Here is a 17,381-nt window from a genome sequence, read left to right on the forward strand (position 1 = left end):
CTCGGTATTTCGAAGTACCCCCTCCCGGGGTTAATAACTATTTGGGTCCCAAAGACTCATTTCTCTGCCCTCAGTCCCATTCAGTAACTGGGAACGGGACGAGAGCTGGGCTGGAAGCCTGAGGCCAGAGAGGGGAGGCGAGTTCCTCAAGGTCACGCAGCAAAACAGCACCCAGCCAAGGCCAAAGCCCATGTGTCCGGACCCACTCTCTGCCCCCATCGTCTTCTCCAGAACCCGACCCCCAATAGTCCTGAGCTCTTGTGGAGGGAGGAGAGTGTGGACCAAGTCTAGAAGGCTTAATATTGGGGTGAAATGAGTGCGCCGGTCCAAATAACCCCAGATCAAGGTATAAATAAAGCATACTTCCAGAAGCCGACGCCCCAGAAGCCCCGCTCGGGAGCCCCGTGCGTGGGGCCGCTGGGGTGGCAATGCCAAGGTACGAAGGAGCGCCCGTGTCCCGCACCCAGCTCCACACCCCGCAGGCTGGGACAGCGAGGTACGCGCGGCCCCTTTAAGAAAGTTCGCTGGGCGAGTTCATCAAAGTTTAAAAACTTGTGGAGAAAGGAAAAGGGGAAAGAAGAGAAAGGGAAAGAGACAACGAGAAAGAGGGGGGAAAGCTCCGCCGGGGGCTAGCGCGCCGCGGCCCGGCCGGGGCGAGTCCACAGTGGGCGGCGGGGATTGGCTGCGCGTTCCCCCGGAGACCGCGAGGAGGGCGGGGGGCTGGCCCGGCCCCAGCTGAGGCCGGTTCCGGCCCCCGCCCCCCGCCACCGCCCGGCGCCCGCCCCCCACCGCCGCCGCCGCCGCCGCCGCCGCCGCGGGCGCACTCGGCGGTCGCAGTGAAAAGGCGGAGGCGGCGGCCGCTCCGGCTCGGCTCCGGTTCCCAGCGCCTCCCCCGCCGCACCCCCTCCCCTCCTCCCGCACCCGCCAAACTTGATGTGACCCCAGCCCGACGCCGCGGCCACCCCTCTCACCGCCCCGCGCGCCCCCCACCGCTACCCCGCCCCGCACCCCCGGAGCGCACCGCTCACCGCGCCCCCTCCCACCTCCTCGCCCGGGCCCGGCGCCGCGCTCGCCCTCCGCATTCCCTTCCTCTCGCCACCCCCACCCCACCCCCCGCACCATGAGCAACCTGAAGCCGGACGACGAGCACAGCACCGGCACCGGCACAGGCTCGGGCTCCGGCGGCAACCTGGAGGAGGAGGTGGGTCTGCGGCCCCGGGACTTGTCGGGTGAAGTGCACGCGGAGGTGGGCGGGGGAAACGGCGCGCTGCGCCGGTCTGGCCGTCGTTCCTGGAGCCTTCCCGCCGCTGCCCTTCGGCTGGGAGGATGGCCTGCGGGCGGGGGTGTACGGCCTGGACTGCCCCGCTGGGCGGGCATTGTCTCCCGACCTCCCGGGCCGCAGTCCGTGCGTCCCGTAGTGTGCGAGCCGCGCCGCGGCTGCCCCACGCCTGCTTTCCGCGCGTCCCTCGTTTTCCACTCTCCGCCCGGCCTTCTGCCCCCTTCCCTGACGCTCCTCCCGCATGGCCGGGACTCCCGCCTCGGCTGGAAGGAACTGAGAGGGATTAGCGCGGCGGGCGGGCTGCACAGCCCCATGCCCTCTCCACCCTGACCCCTCCCCGTGACCTTGGAGGCTGGGGCCAGCCGCCCGGCACCTTGGTTCACTAGAGCTTAGTCGTGGCGGCTGGACGGCCTTGCCTCAAAGCCCCAGAAACTGGGCTTTAGCAAAGAGGTCAGTCAGCAATTAATTAGAGCTGAGAAGAAGATGCCTAAAGACACTTCCAGGTTCTCCTCCGGTTTTGCCATGACGCCAAGCTGGGACCCCAAAGCTGGCCTGGGTGGGATTCCACAAGTAAGGGCGACACTGTCTTGTACACCCTCATATGCTAAGATGTGGGAGTGTGAGGCGGCTTCGTGGAATCTCCAGCAGCTGGGTAGTTAATGGGATGGTGAAATCGGGGAGGATGTGTGTATGTAAGGAGGGGAAATGGTGGTGAGGTGGTGGATAGGCTATCAGTGAATGGAGACTAGGAGTGGGGCGGGCAAAGACAAAAACTAGTGTGTAAAGGGGACAAGGTTTGTAGATCCCTCAAAGGGCCTCCAGCCTCCGCTGTGTCACTCTAGGGCTCAGAGACCCTTCCTGCCCCGCCCACGTATGTCTTGCCCAGGAAACCAAGGGCCAGTTATCCACCCTGAGCTCCTTTCCCCTTGGTCTGGGGGCAAAACCGCAGAGCCCCTTGGTGGGGAGCTGGTGTTGCTACCTCCTTCCATTCCAGTGGCGTTGCCGCTGGCCGTGCTATAGGTTTGGTGCAGAATGGCGGCAAGGCCCCACTGCTGGGCTGGGCTGGGCTCCTCAAAGTGGGAGGGATGGTGGGAGGGTCACACTGCCAGCTCCCACTCTTAGCAATTCAGAGGCCTGCTGCCAGCCCTAGTCCACCAATGGCATGACATCTTGAGAATCTAGGTCTAGATTCTGCTTTTTTGAGGAGTAAGGGTAAGGAAGGAATACACAACTTTTCACACTGAAGAGTAGTGAGGGAGGGCCTGACATCTGTCCACTAGTGTGGTATGGGCTCTAATGTGGTGGTGTTTTGGTTCCTGAAGGTCTTGTCTTTCTTGGACCTTGATGCCCACAGGTCCTCAGCTTTGGGGACCTTAACCCCATCCTGACTCTACCTGGTTGTTTAGAATCTCCCCCTGAGAGTTGGGAGAAGGTGGCAGAGTTGCGAGTGTGTGTGGGGTGGTGTCTGCTTGGCCTCCTGTGAGCTGAAATTGTGGGAAAGAAGCTGTCTCCTGTGAAGCTGGACAAGGACCCAGAATGCCACTTCTGCTAGGCGATTGACTTAACCAGGGACCTCACAGTGCCAAAGAGGTTGGGCTAACCCTGAGACCTCTTTAGTGAGAAGGGTGAACCATGTGGCCGATTTCAGATATTGCTCACTTTTTCTAAGTGCCATTTCTGAGAGAGGGCAGAATCCTCAAGAAGTGGAATCCTTGCTGTTCCTTGGGGGTAGAGGTGGCCACAGCACTGTAGTGGTTCAAGGAGTCTGTGCAGCTGGTGGTGTAGGGTCCTGGACTCATGTTTAAAGGTCTAAAACTAAGGGCTATGAGGATCTCTTGGAGCCCAGTATCTTCTGGTCAGGTAAGCACAAGGATTAGCCCCCTCCCCTGATAAGCCTTCTGAACAGTGGGCCAAGAGCTCTCTTGCTGGTGTTTCATTTTGGACTGGTGGTTTGAGCTGGATGTGGACTACTTCCCTTTAGCTTAGATGCTCCCTAGGCAATTAGTTCTGCAACCCCTGAGAGCCACCCCCTGGTGGCATTAGCAATAGTGGTTTACTCTCATAGCTGAGCTGAGCTAGGCTGGTTCTTCCCAGTTGACTATTGGAGATTCACTAAAGCAACCCTAAAAAACCAAGGAATCTCGGCCTGACCTGTGGTGGCGCAGTGGATAAAGCGACGACCTGGAATGCTGAGGTCGCTGGTTCAAAACCCTGGGCTTGCCTGGTCAAGGCACGTATGGGAGTTGATGCTTCCTGCTCCTCCCCCTGTTCTCTCTCTCTCTCTCCTCTCTCTCTAATAAAAATGAATAAATAAAATCTAAAAAAGTAAATAAATAAATTTAAGAAATTAAAAAACCGAGGAATCTCACTTGTCCACCGTAAGACCTGAGTTCCTAAAGGTGTTAGAACACTGGAAAGGGGTGGATTTTCACAGTTCCAGGATGCGGTTTCAGGGGGGCTTTCATCTTTGTATATACCCTTGACTCTTGACAGTTGTTTAGTTTGTATAGCCTGGCTTCTCCCTACTTGACCACCCTACCCATGGGGGCTTCATCCATATCATAAGCATTAGGTTTCTTTTCTGGTCCAGGGTCAGGGATATAGGTGAAAGATTACAGGCTGTGAGATGAGAAGGATTTCTTGGGAAGTGATGGAATGTTAGATACAATGGTAGATAAAATAAGGGAAGATCAGCAAGCAATACAGGGATGCCACTGAGAAGCTGGAGGCTGGACCTCTCTAAGATGTGGCTGAGTAGGAGGTTGTTATGTTAGACCTGTGGGTGTGGGAAAGGCATTCCAAGAAGAGAGAGTAGCATAAAAGTGACTGTGGAACCATGTAGCTTGTTCGGATGACTACCAGAAGTTTGCTATGTTGCAGCATTAGTTGTGGGTACATTATGATCATGCAAGTTTGGGAGGGAAATTTGTATTTTTCTACCACTTGGGAAGTAGATTTGTTAGAAGTGTTGATACCCTTTTAAAGCTAAAGAGGGCAACGAGGAATTAAGGGGAGGGTCTGCAGGGGAAGAGCTAAGTGTCGGTTTCAATCTAGAGGCTATACCCTACCCTAGGAGGGTCATGCCTGGTGTCCAAGCTCTAGACCAGGGGTAGTCACCTTTTTATACCTACTGTCCACTTTTGTATCTGTCAGTAGTAAAATTTTCTAACTGCCCACTGGTTAGAAATGGTAATGGTGATTTATAAAGTAGGGAAGTAACTTTACTTTATAAAATTTATAAAGCAGAGTTACAGCAAGTTAAAGCATATAATAATAATTACTTACCAAGTACTTTATGTCAGATTTTCGCTAAGTTTGGCAGAATAAATCTTTCTAAAACAACTTACTATAGTTAAATCTATCTTTTTATTTATACTTTGGTTGCTCCACTACTGCCCACCATGAAAGCTGGAACACCCACTAGTGGGCGGTAGGGACCAGGTTGACTACCAATGCTAGAAGGTGAGGTAATACACCTTATAGAACCTGCTCAGGGCAGGCTTGCCTCCGATGCTTCTCAACCTCAGTCCCAAGCATGGCCTGTCTTAGTGATTCTTGAGGGACAGCTAGGCAGTACAGTGTTTCTGGAGAGGGGGGGGTGTGATTTGAAAACATTCTATTTTGAAAATGGAGACTTGACTTTCATAATACAAGATAATACTAAGTTAGAGTAGTTATCCTAATGGGAGGGTAGGGTAGTATTTGGAATCTTGGGGTAGAGGATTGAGTTTCCAAGAGTTAAAGAAGTTTTATGTCAGCCTAATGGTAAACTATAGAAAGACAGAGATTAATGGCAGCTAAGGGGGTGACAGTTTGACTTGAAGATTTTGGTTTCTTGCTGTCCTCCCCTTTTTTCGTGGGGACCCATTTTTGCTTGTCCATTGTGTTCGCTATGGCTGTGCCAAGGCCTAGTATTCCTGGGTCCATATGTGTTCTCTAGGGCAGTGGTTTTTTAACTTTTTAAACTTAGGGACCGGTGAAAATAGAATTATTTGGGGATTAAGGCAGAAATCATCCTGAGCATACGCAAATTTGACTAAGATTATTGAGTCTTTAATCTTTATACAATGTCAGGGTGGTTAACTCTTCCAAAGCCCAGCACAAAATTTCTGGTGGACTAGTCCCCTAACCAGCAGTTAAAACTACTGTTCTGGGTGTGGGGGTGTCTCTGAGGAACCAGCCATATCCCTGGCCCATCCTAGCTTATGATTTCTCCATCATAAGCTTTTGACAGAATCTTGTGCTCCGTCTGCAGGCTTTTACTGGTTTAAGGGAAGAGGGGCTGTCTATGCTTCTGAGGTTTTACCAGGAAACAGGACCCAGGCAGGTAGATTCAGGCAGATTCTTCCTGGGTATTGTGTATGTGTCCCCTCTGCTCAAGTAACCTATGGAAGAAGCTGTCCTAATAATAGTAAGCTCATATATGTGTTTGTGCCAGGCAGTGCTCTAAGTACTTTTTACCATTTGAACTCCTTCAGCTCTCACCACAGCCCTGTGAATTTCTTACATCATCATCCTCGTTTCATAAATGAGGAACAGACAGAGAAGTTAGATGACTTTCATGTAGCTGGTGAGCAGGTGAGGGGATTTGAACCCAGAGTTTATTCTTCACTACACTATACCTGCTGTTCTGTTTTATATTAGGGTTTTTGGTAGGGGCAGGGGGAGAAAAAGTCCTACAACTAAAGTTTTTGAAGCCTGAGCTTTGGGTGATGTCAGGGTCTGGATGGAAGCTCAGAGACTGGCCCCAGGCTAATAGTTCCCGTTGGTCTGGGGACATCCGAGGTTGGGTGGGGGGCTGTCAGCCCCTGCCGGAGCAGCATTTTATCACGGACATTGTTTAGAATTGCCATCTCGTGGTGATAATAAAAATCAGAACGAGTCATTTTTATTTTTCAGTTCTCCACAGACAGTGTGCTTGCTCCCTTGTTGCCTGTACCAGGGTTGACCGCCTTCACACACCCCTTGGTGCCCTGCCGCTTTGGGCATCTAACTAAAGAAACCATGTTGGCTGCAGAGGGACTGTCTGCCATTTGGGGAGGGGCCATTCTCTCGGGTCTACTTATCTCCTCCTTCCCTGCACAAAGGTAGCCTGGTTAGTTTGCCCCAGTAAGAACCAGCTTCTCAATCTCATTCAGCATTTGGACATCTGACTTCTCGTCCCCTTCTTCAGTGGGCAGCTGGCGTCTGCTGTAATAGAGGCAGGACATGAATTGCAAGGTGCTATATTTTCCATTGGACCTCCAGGCAGGCCTGAGAGTTGGAGGCCAGGAGGGGCCCTTCCGCCTGCCCTGGTGGCTGAGTTACTGGTCCAAGACCACCCACCTCTTGCTAGAGCTGAACAAGAGTGTTAGAGAGCCTCTGCCGTCCCCTGACCGTGGCTGCCTGAGAAGGGCCCTCACAGCCCTGGCAAAGCCGTGAGGCAGTGCGGCCGAGCCCATCGCTGTACTTCAGAAATCATGCTGCTGTGAGGTGGGCAGTGCAGGCTGCCCATGAAGCTCCACATGCCAGAACCCCCGTCTGTCTGCCCCAGGGCCGAGCACAGACTCCTTGCTTCCTGTTCCTTCTCTATTCTGTCCTTGGGTGAAAAGAATAAGGTTGCCTCCAAGATGTGCCAAGGCTAGCCAGGTGGCAGTTATTGTTGGGTCCTCCCTTCCTGAAGAGTCAGTCCACTGTTGAATCCATCTGTGCTGGGGGCCTCTGGAGTACAGCAAGGGATGGGTAGAGTGGGAGGGTCTGCCTAGACCCATCTGCCATGGCCTTTAGTCATTTATGGATGACTGAGCGGAAGCCCGTGGCTGTCACAAGTCATCAAGGTCGTCTGTATAGTTCCGAACAGGACCCACAGGATTCTTGACTCTCAGGGAGAAAGTAGGGCCTGACCTAGACCAGGCCATGGGATTAAGTGTCTGCAGTACCTAGCTTCTCTTGGGTAGAACCAACCTACCCCTCCTCAAGTAGGCTTTTACTTTGCTGGGTTGGAGTCAGGAGAAGTTATTAGAATATTGTGAAACCATTTTTGAGAACCTGTCACAGTGAAGGCTGTGAAGAACTTCTAACTATACTTGTCCCTGTTCTTTTTGGGGGGGTTTTGTTTGTTTGTTTTTTAATTTTTTTATAGGGACAGAGAGAGAGTCAGATAGAGGGATAGACAGGGACAGACAGACAGACAGGAATGGAGAGAGATGAGAAGCATCAATCATCAGTTTTTCGTTGCAACACCATAGTTGTTCATTGATTGCTTTCTCATATGTGCCATGACCACGGGCCTTCAGCAGACTGAATAACCCCCCCGCTCGAGCCAGTGACCTTGGGTCCAAGCTGGTGAGCTTTTTGCTCAAACCAGATGAGCCCACGCTCAAGCTGGCAACCTCGGGTCTTGAACCTGGGTCCTTTCGCATCCCAGTCCGACGCTCTATCCACTGCTCCATCGCCTGGTCAGGCACTTGTCCCTGTTCTTGATGGGTAAGTGGCTATATCCAGGCACAGCTGGGGATGGAGAGATCCTCGTGTATTTGTGACAGGGGAGCTCCAGACCAGAATGCAGCTGCCATTCCCGAGCAGAGACCCTCTCCCAACAGGAGCGTTACTTTAGGAAACATCTCTTATCAGGCGTCTTCTGCCTCAGTCAGATGATGGGCTGTGTGGTAGGCTTAGTGCTGTGTGTTCACGTTACGGAGGGTTCACACTGAAATAACGTCATGTGGTTTAAGGGTTGGAGGTATTGATTTTGGAGCTGGGAGAGGGGTGTAAGATTCCCCTCGGCCAAAGCCTTGAATCTGTGCAGTGGTATGTGGCAGTGGTGACAACTGCAACCCTTGCCAGGTACAGGAGACAGGCAGTAGATCTGCACCGGCTGAGCACACAGCACCAGGAAGGATGGGAGGTGTGTGACAGAGAAGGGGAGGGAGCCTCGCGTAGGGGGCCTCGTGCCGGGGACTCACAACAAGATGGTGAGCCTGTTTCTGGGGCTAAAAGTAGCTTGGGGTGTGGGGTCTGAAGCCTTCTTATTGAATACTTGATACAAGTCAGCCCAACCACAGAAAGAATAAAATATTTTAAAAATAATAAAAATAAAAATACCTATGCCAGCCTTGTCTCTCCCTTTAGAGAACTTCTTATCACCCCAGCTTGATTCCCCTCCCCTGTACACACACACAAAGTCTTGGACACATTACAGGCTATGGGGGAAGAGCCCCAACTTCCCAGGCACCTTGGACTTGATCTGCAGCTCTGCCACTGGCTGCCAGGCATCTAGCCCTGAGCTGGTTTCCCCATCTGTGAAATGGGCCAGTATCGCTCTGCCTATCACATCAAGAGCCTGCCAGGCTCACATGCCAATGGTAAGCGTGAAAAAACTGGGAGCTACAAAGTGCTGCCCAGATGAGGTGTGAGAACCAAGCCCTGACAATACGTGATTTGGGGTTGGAATTCGCAGGGGCAAGCAGAACACTGGAGCAGACCCTAAGCCTGGGACTTCACACCAAATTAGACTGTGATGGCAGCACTGGCGTCCTGGCCTGGGAGCTGAGCAGCCCAGAGCTCCTTAGAGCAGTGGTCCCCAACCCCCGGGCCATGGACCGGTACCGGTCCGTGGGCCATTTGGTACCAGTCCGCAGAGAAAGAATAAATAACTTACATTATTTCCGTTTTATTGATATTTAAGTCTGAACGATGTTTTATTTTTTTAAAAATGACCAGATTCCCTCTGTTACATCCAAGACTCACTCTTGACGCTTGTCTTGGTCACGTGATACATTTATCCGTCCCACCCTAAAGGCCGGTCTGTGAAAATATTTTCTGACATTAAACCGGTCTGTGGCCCAAAAAAGGTTGGGGACCACTGCCTTAGAGGAAGCCAGGGAGGCGCTGCGGTTCTGGGAGCATGTGTGTCCCGGTTCCATCTACTGCTGGCTGTGTCGGCTTGCTCTTTATCCCTATGCCCTTGTTCAGCCCTTATAAGTCCTGGGTCTGCGGCCCATGTCACCACATTCCATCCACCTCTCGTCAAGTGGCCTCACTCACAGGGACTTCTTTCCCCCGGGAGGGATAAGAGTGATCTGTTGGTGCCAAGCCTAAGCATGGGACCCAGGCAGAACTCTGCCCCCCCTACCCCCTACATATATACACAAAAGAAAAGTCCTGGCCGCTGAGATCTTTGCATGGGAGAGTGTGACTGCTCTGAGCTTTCTTTTAGGTAACCCCAGTACTGCCTCAGCAGAGACCCCTCGCAGACCCCCGGGCCCAACTTGGCCCAGGATCTGACTTCTGACTTCTACTCTCCTACCCCCTCGTTCTCTAACCCCTTCACCACTTTCTTTGTCAACTTGTGGGCAGAGGAACATGCTTAAGCTGTGAGCAGATGGAGGACATCTTCTCCTGATTCCTGGTACCTTAAAAGGTAGTAGGGTGTGGAGGACCCTAAGGCTGGCCCATCCCCCTTTACTGCTGAGACAGTGGAGGAAGTCATGAAGCCACCTGCCTGGCTGGGCTGGGCTGGGACTTCAAAGCCCTGGACAGTTGCCTTGACAATTTTCTTTTGTGCCCATGTCTGGCCAGCAGGACACACGTTTGCCGAGCAGGATGGTGAACCCGAGTCACCTGTATCGGTTCTCCATAGGGTCTCTTTCCCTTGGAGGAGCCAGAGCAGAGCTGGGTGTGATGATGGCTGGTACAAGTTCAAAAGGGATCTTTAGTATCTTTAGATCAGGAAAGCTGTAAGGTGTATATAATGCAGGCTATAGCTCATGAAGCCTGTGGACTGGCTGGTGGGAGGCCAGGTGACCTGGGTTCAGTCTTCCTAGAGCTACATGTGCCCAGTTGTCCTGTCCGGGGAGCTCGAGGGGGCTCTGCTCTAGCCTCCCACCCCCACACCCCCTAGTCGGTGGGGCACAAGGCTACACTCAGTTGCTGGAAGTTTGGTAGTCTGTCATTTTTCCCTTTGACCTCCCTAAAACTGACCCTGATCATCCACTAGGATCCCCAATCAACCTTCTGTGAGGGGCTGGTTCTGCCTTCATAGCTCAGAAGCTGAAGGCCACCTACCTGTCCTCGGGTGCCCAAGGCTGACTACCCTAGGGTCTGAGTGGATTGGTTGTGTGAGATTATGATCTGCAAAAGAGCTTTCACTCATGAGCATCTGGGGACACTGGGTCTACTTCTGACATGCTCAGGGTGACCACAAGCAACTTGCTGGACCCCTCATCTAAAAATAAGGTTTCTTTGAGCTCAGATATATTCTATTCTACATTTCAGTTGCTGCTGAGGGCTGGGAGCTAGGGAAGGATGTGGGAGGGGCTTATAAGAGGCTTGTTTTTCCCTTTTTGGATTCCACCCCCCCCCCCCCTTCTTTAAGTGGTGTTTTCCATCCAGATGACATGGTGAGAGTTCACACTAGGCAGCCAGTAGGCGGGGAATTGAGCAAGTGCATTACTTGAACATTTTGATGGAGTGGCCAGTTGAAACATTTTTTCCTTTCCAAACTGAATTCTAACTTTCAGAGATGCTAAGGGAATGCTGCAAAGAATCAATTTTCAAATATCATCTTTATTTCTTTGGTAGAATGTTCTATTGCCTAGAGTTGCGATTCCCAAGTGTGTCTCTCCTTGAATCCCAGCCTTGTGAGGCAGGGATTTAGGGAGCGTTTGTGGTGGATCCGTGGCACTTGTTTGAGAGTGGAATGAGGGAAGAGCGGAGAGTGGCTCTGATGTTTTTCTGCCTCAGCATCCTTAGTGGGGAAAGGTTCATCCTCCAGGCAGGTGGACCCTGAAGTCCAGGCTGCTGTTTTGAAGATGACCAGGCTAGGGTAGGAAAAAGGCTGTGGTTGTTCCTTCAGAGTCAGAGGAGAGGAGGGTCTGATATCCATGGAAAGCTGTGTTTGCCTTTTTCGTCTCTGATAAAAGCTGGTACTTATGGAGCCTGTCTCCTGAGCCACAGTACTCTGCTGCCGCCCTTAACTGAGAAGTTGAGTGCTTAATGCTCAATGTGAAGGAGGTCTTTTGTGTTGAAAGCTTGGGTCAAGTTAGGGCTACAGAGTCCGCCCTCAGCATCAGGCCTGCCCCTCCCCTTGCGGAGAGGCACCCACCTGGGTGGGAGGGAGCAGAGCGGCCAGGACCCTAGCCTGGCCTCCGACTGAGTGTAGGGTCCTCTTCACTGGGGAGGGAGGGCTCAGTGGTTCCCGCTGACCCTGCACCCCAGTCCTGTTCCACAGGGGGGCTTTGCTCAGCTGCTTTTCTCCGTGTATAGCACCCACCCCCTCCTCCTTCCTTGCCAGCCCCTTCCTTTAGTTTCTGCGGGGCCCCTGCTTGTGCCCTGGGGAGGGGGAGCCTGAGCAGGCGCTATCAGGAAGCAGGCCTGGCTTGGGGACACCTGGATGACAGGTCTGCCCATTGGAGTGTCCAGAGTCAAGGGAGATGTCCCTCTGGGCCAGTAGAAATTGATCAGTGTCCTGTCTGAAAGCTTTTTCCACAGAAACCTGAGAGGTAATATTTGAGGTGAAGGCACCGTGAAAATGGGCCAGTTCTACACTCTCATTTTACATATGAGGAAACTGAGGTTCGGAATCGGAAGGAGACAAAGCCTTGGGTGTCATTGTCACCTTGCTTTTAAAGGCTTTGGTTTGATTTGATTTGATTTTTTCTTAGAATCTTTAAACAGATTTCAGTTTGTCTGATAGAGTAGCATCACTGACACAGAGATATGAGTGAGCTTGTCAGAGAGCCTCTCCCTGCTTCTCTTTTTCCTATAAAAAGTGAGCTCTTACCTTGAGGCTGGGGAAGGCTGCCGAGAGGAGAGGGACACCCAGATGATGACCTGCATGGAGGGGAGGACTGGTCATCCCCAGAGCCTGCCCCTCTGTCTGGCTGGGATTAGACAGTGTGGTTGAGAGGGACCTTGTAAACCTCTCTGTGGGAGGGGCATCCCCACCCCAGGGGCCTCAGGAATAAGGCTGAGGATAGGAGAGTGCCCCTTCCCATGCCGCTCAGATACTGCCTTCTCTGCCCCTCCCCTGGAGCACTGGAAGTGAGAGTCAGGGGCCACCGCTGGAGGAGGTGAGGAGTGGGCAGGTGGTGGGTGGGAACCCTTAGGCCAGGCGTGGCCAACAGTTTTTGCCCCCGGGCCAGATTAGAAAGAAAACTTTCTTCATGGGCCAGACAAAATATTAAAATTTTAAAAATGTTAAATACAACAAAGATTTGTTTAAGTAAACAAAATTTTATTATGTAATTATTATGTGAGTGAAAAAAATTTTAATATCCAATATTATTTTAATAAAAATATAATTATATACCATATAAATATCCAAACTGTATCGCAATCAATCGAAACAATATTTAATTCATAGAATGAGCTTGAAGGGGTTATTTCGCAAATACAACAATTATTTTGTTTTACAAACAGCCTGGACACGTTTTCAGTTATCAACTGCAGCTATTGTCTATGCTACAATGCCACTTGATTCAGCACACTTGACCACAAAAATTATGAATTGTTTGACCTTGGGTGCACACTGGCAAACTCCACCTAAAAGAATGTGGGCTTCACATTGCCGCTAAACGTCAAACAGTTCATATCGAGTACAGACACATACAAAAGTTGTAAATCTTTATAATGGAATTATTTTTATTCTTTATTTTTTATTTTTATTTATTCATTTTTAGACAGGAGAGAGGGAGGGAGAGAGACAGAGAGACAGAGAGAAAGAAGGGGGGAGGAGCTGGAAGCATCAACTTCCATATGTGCCTTGACCAGGCAAGCCCAGGGTTTTGAACCAGCAACCTCAGCATTTCCAGGTCGACGCTTTATCCACTGCGCCACCACAGGTCAGGCTATAATGGAATTATTTTTAAAAATAAAGAAGTATTGCGAATCCATTCGACCAATTATTGGAAGTTAACCCTAGATTAGTCACACACGGAATTCTTTTCCGCGTATCACTATCTCCTTAAATATCTCGATTTCCAATAATCAAAGATGATTCCGCTTCTGAGTAGCTGAAATTTTAAAGTAGCGGAGAATATTAAAAATGTAACCGCGGACCGCATAAACTCATTCCGCGGGCCGTATGTTGGCCATGCCTGCCTTAGGCACTCTAGGTCTCTAGGTCCAGCTGGAGCTGGATGGAGAGAGCCCAGGAAGTCTCTCTCCATCAACCAGTGATAGCCTGTGAACTTCGCAGAAGAGGCTGTACCCCCTGCTCCCAGTAACCTAAGAGGAACACATGTAGCAGGACTTGTGTAAGGAAAGAACCACCTCGGGAGCCCCCAAAGCCTTGCTCACAGAGTGACCACTTGAGCTAAAAGGCCAGTTGGTTCCCCCAGGCAGGCTGCTCCTGACAGCAGTGAAGGCCACACAGCCATGTCTGTGATGTCCTGTATGGTGGGATGCCTCTGGCCAAGTTCTTGGTCCATATTGAATTTGCTACTTCCATTGGCTTCCATCTGAAAAGCTGTTCCTCAGCATGTTTCTTCTTTAACTGGCTTCTAAGGATTCTTCATCTATTCTTTATTTCTCCCCCAATACCCACTACCCCATTCCAGGCAGATATTCCAGTTGTGCTAAGAGTATGGCTATGGTCCAGTACCGTCTGCTCTACTTCCCATTGAAGGTGGTCATGTCTTTTTATTTCGTTTTTTTAGATGAGAGGAGGGGAGATAGTGAGACAGACTCCCGCATGCACCCCTACCAGGATCCACCTAGCAAACCTGATTGGGGCCATGACTGGGGCCATGCATGAACCAATCAAACCACTGGCTGCGGGAGGGAAGAGGAAGAGAAGGGAAAGGGGGAGGGAGAGAGAAACAGATCAGATGGTCGCTTCTCCTGTGTGCCCTGAGAATCAAACTGGAGACATCCATATGCCAGGCTGATGCTCTGCCCACTGAGCCACTGGCCAGGGCCTGAAGATGGCCATTTTTTTTTTTAATTTTTTTTTTTTTATTCATTTTAGAAAGGAGAGAGAGGGAGGGAAGAGAGAGAGAGAGGAGAGAGAGAAGGGGGGAGGAGCAGGAAGCATCAACTCCCATATGTGCCTTGACCAGGCAAGCCCAGGGTTTCGAACCGGCGACCTCACCATTTCCAGGTCGATGCTTTATCCACTGCACCACCACAGATCAGGCTAGATGGCCATTTTATTTTATTTATTTATTTATTTTACAGGGACAGAGAGGGAGTCAGAGAGAGGGATAGATAGGGACAGACAGACAGGAACGCAGAGAGATGAGAAGCATCAATCATCAGTTTTTTCATTGTGACACCTTAGTTGTTCATTGATTGCTTTCTCATATGTGCCTTGACTGTGGGCTTTCAGCAGACCGAGTAACCCCTTGCTCGAGCCAGCGACCTTGGGTACAAGCTGGTGAGCTTTTTTTTGCTCAAGCCAGATGAACCCGCGCTCAAGCTGGCGACCTCGGGGTCTTGAACCTGGTTCCTTCCGCATCCCAGTCCGACGTTCTATCCACTGCGCCACCGCCTGGTCAGGCGATGATGGCCATTTTAAAAGGGCAGTGGTTGCTTTCTACATTCCAGGACAGCAGAAGATAATCCCTTGGGTTGTGTGGATACTTCTAGAGAGAGAGGAGTGTACGGAAAGAAAGGGCCAGGTAAATGAATTTGGTGACTACTGGTATCCTGGGAACACCTTTTATGCCCCCTCAAATACTGAAAACATTTATGTTGAATTTTTATAATAAATTTGTGGAATAGGCAAGACATGGTTTCTTTGGTTTACCTTTCCATCTTGGTATCAACCAGCTGTTGGTGTCTGCACCCACCCCTGTGAATATTGGGCCCTATTGCCAGGAGGCTAGCACCAGCAAGTGGCACGAGAGGTGGTCTCCAGTGCTGGCCTGGGATGTAGGACTTGTTGACCAGGCCTTAGAGATGTAACTGCGCGTCTCTGTCCCTGCCATCCCTAGAGGGTCCTGACCGTGCGGTCAGCTTGCTTTGTCCCCTTCCGATTCCAAACCTCAGTTTCCTCATATGTAAAATGAGGGTGTAGAACTAGCCCATTTTCACGGTGCCTTCATCTCAAATATTACCTCTCCGGAAAGAGGATAAAAGAATCCAGGGACTGCCTAAGATCATCTCCCCCATGTTGCTAACTCCAGACAGGCTCAGAATTGACCCAGCCTCACTATGCACTTATAAATAAATGGCTTGTGGTACCCGACTGGTGAGGTTTTCATGCAGGTAACCCCTGGAGTTCCAGGAGCCCTAAGTGAACGCACATTTTGCTGAGCCTCCTGTGTGCCAGGCATGGAGTAAGGTGAACCCTTCTTCTCAGAGGTAGATGGTATCCATGTTGTACAGATAAAGAAACAAGAGTCAGAGACAATGAGGCATCGTCCCCAAGCCAAGCCTGAAGCTGGGGTGCAGACTGCAGCCTAACTAAAGCCTCTTGTCTTTCCCACTTGTGGCTGTACTCTGCCATGCTGGGCTGCATCGGTCTCTGGCTGGGAGTTTCTCTGGAAGGACTGAGGTGCATAGAAACAGTGGAGGTCCAGATGAGGAGGCCTGTCTCTAGGTACTTTGGAGGCTGGGAAAGGTTTGAGACTCGGCTCCCTTCTCTGAAGTTTTATAGAGTCCAAGTGAGGAGTCAGCTCAGAGGGTGGAAGTGATGTAAAGCCAGGGGTCCTAAGGGCTGTGTAGGACTTCGGAGGAAGGGAGGGGAAGTGAGGAAAGAGAAGGATGTGAAGGCTGAGAGCCGTCAGTTGAGGAACGAGGCCGGGGAGGCCTGAGAGGCAGCACAAGCCTCTGGAGCGTGTTGGGGACCTGGAGGAGACGGGCTGTGGCAGGGCTGGCAGGTGGCTGGGCTCTAGAACTTCCTGTCCTCTCGACGTGCAGCTGATCAGCCTGCTGAGCCCAAGCTTCCTTCCCTCCACCTTGGTTTGCCAGTTTCTTCTTGTTCTGCTCCCGTCACTCCGGCTTTGCTTGTCATCCTAAACCAGTGCTTAAGGAAGGGACCAGCTACTGAATGGGTGTAGGGCAACATGTGACCCACCCCTGAGGCTAACGTGGCCACCCAAGTGCTGCTCCGTCTGTCCCCACAGCTGGATGGTTTGCTCACTCACAGATGAGTGAGTCTGGGTGCCTCGGTCTTAGCCAGCCCTGCTCCTTGATGAACTAAGCTGCACGAGCCCTTTCTGGGTCTCTGTTTCACTGTCTGCACAAAGGGATTGGCAGGGGTCCCGCCATCTGCTGTGGTGGCTAGGATCAAGTAAGACCTAGAGAGACTAGTCAGGCCAGGTTTCCTGTGACTTAACTTCTCAGACTTTGATCCCAGCAAAGGGCCTGTGACCTGGCAGACAAGGACCCACCACCTCATCCATAACTGCCGTGGCCTCAGCTTGTTTCCTGAGAGGTGGCTAGGGACAGGATGGGAATGATATTGTAGCCCTTTGAACACTTCAGAGCCTAAAAGATGGAAACCAGAAGAAGAGGCTGGAAACATCTGGCCCAGAGGGAAGGCTGGAAACAAGGATCTGAGCTGGGAACGAGGGAAAGATCCCCTGTACTCCCCCCTCCCCCACCCAAGCAGGAAACTTTGTGCTGAGAACTTGCTATTTAAGGGGGCCTCTGGGGAGGTCTGGCCAGAAAGGAGCCGTTTGAGGACTAGTTTAAAATTAGCTGGGGTGAAATGGGTGGCCCCTGGGGAGAAATGAGGCAGAAGTTTCTGTGGGGTGGCCCTGGTGCTGTGCCTTTGACCCAAACCACGTCCTGCCATCCCAGGAAGAAACAGTGATCCAGGCCCACTAGCAGGGCCCGAGCTGGGTATGCTCCTTCAGCCCGTCCTCTGGACATGAGCTGGAAGCCCGAGTCCGGGCTCTCAGAAGCAAGAATCATCTCTGCCAGCCCAGAGACGTCCCAAGTCTGCTGCCTTTAAAAGCTGTGTGTCCTGAGCAAGTCAATTCCTTTCAGGGGATTACATTAAAATTCAAGAGCTTTCCATCAAGGGCAGAGAATATAGAGGGTGGTTGCCCTCTGGGGTCCAGGGGCTCAGTTGAGCCCACCCTGGAGCCTCATTTGTCCAGTTTCTCCCAGGTGCTTCTGGGAACAGGGCAGCACTTGAATACTGTGTGTACAGGGACGCAGAACTGCTGGG

The 17,381-nt window shown here is 51.6% G+C and overlaps 1 protein-coding gene and 1 long non-coding RNA gene across 2 annotated transcripts in view; one reads left to right on the plus strand and one right to left on the minus strand.

Annotated features, from left to right (window-relative positions):
* The window catches only part of LOC136375726 (uncharacterized), a 35,624-nt gene extending 34,444 nt beyond the window's left edge, over window positions 1-1,180 (minus strand). Inside the window, exon 1 of the long non-coding RNA XR_010746103.1 lies at window positions 1,130-1,180. This is a non-coding gene — a long non-coding RNA (uncharacterized lncRNA). The remainder of the gene's footprint in view (window positions 1-1,129) is intronic.
* RBPMS2 (RNA binding protein, mRNA processing factor 2) overlaps window positions 996-17,381 on the plus strand; it is a 29,426-nt gene continuing 13,040 nt past the window's right edge. Inside the window, exon 1 of the mRNA XM_066341421.1 lies at window positions 996-1,201. Coding sequence (XP_066197518.1) covers window positions 1,121-1,201 — 81 coding nt within the window. The 5' untranslated portion in view covers window positions 996-1,120. The remainder of the gene's footprint in view (window positions 1,202-17,381) is intronic.

This window comes from Saccopteryx leptura, chromosome 6, assembly GCF_036850995.1.
Source record: "Saccopteryx leptura isolate mSacLep1 chromosome 6, mSacLep1_pri_phased_curated, whole genome shotgun sequence".
NCBI classification, from domain to species: Eukaryota; Metazoa; Chordata; class Mammalia; order Chiroptera; family Emballonuridae; genus Saccopteryx; species Saccopteryx leptura.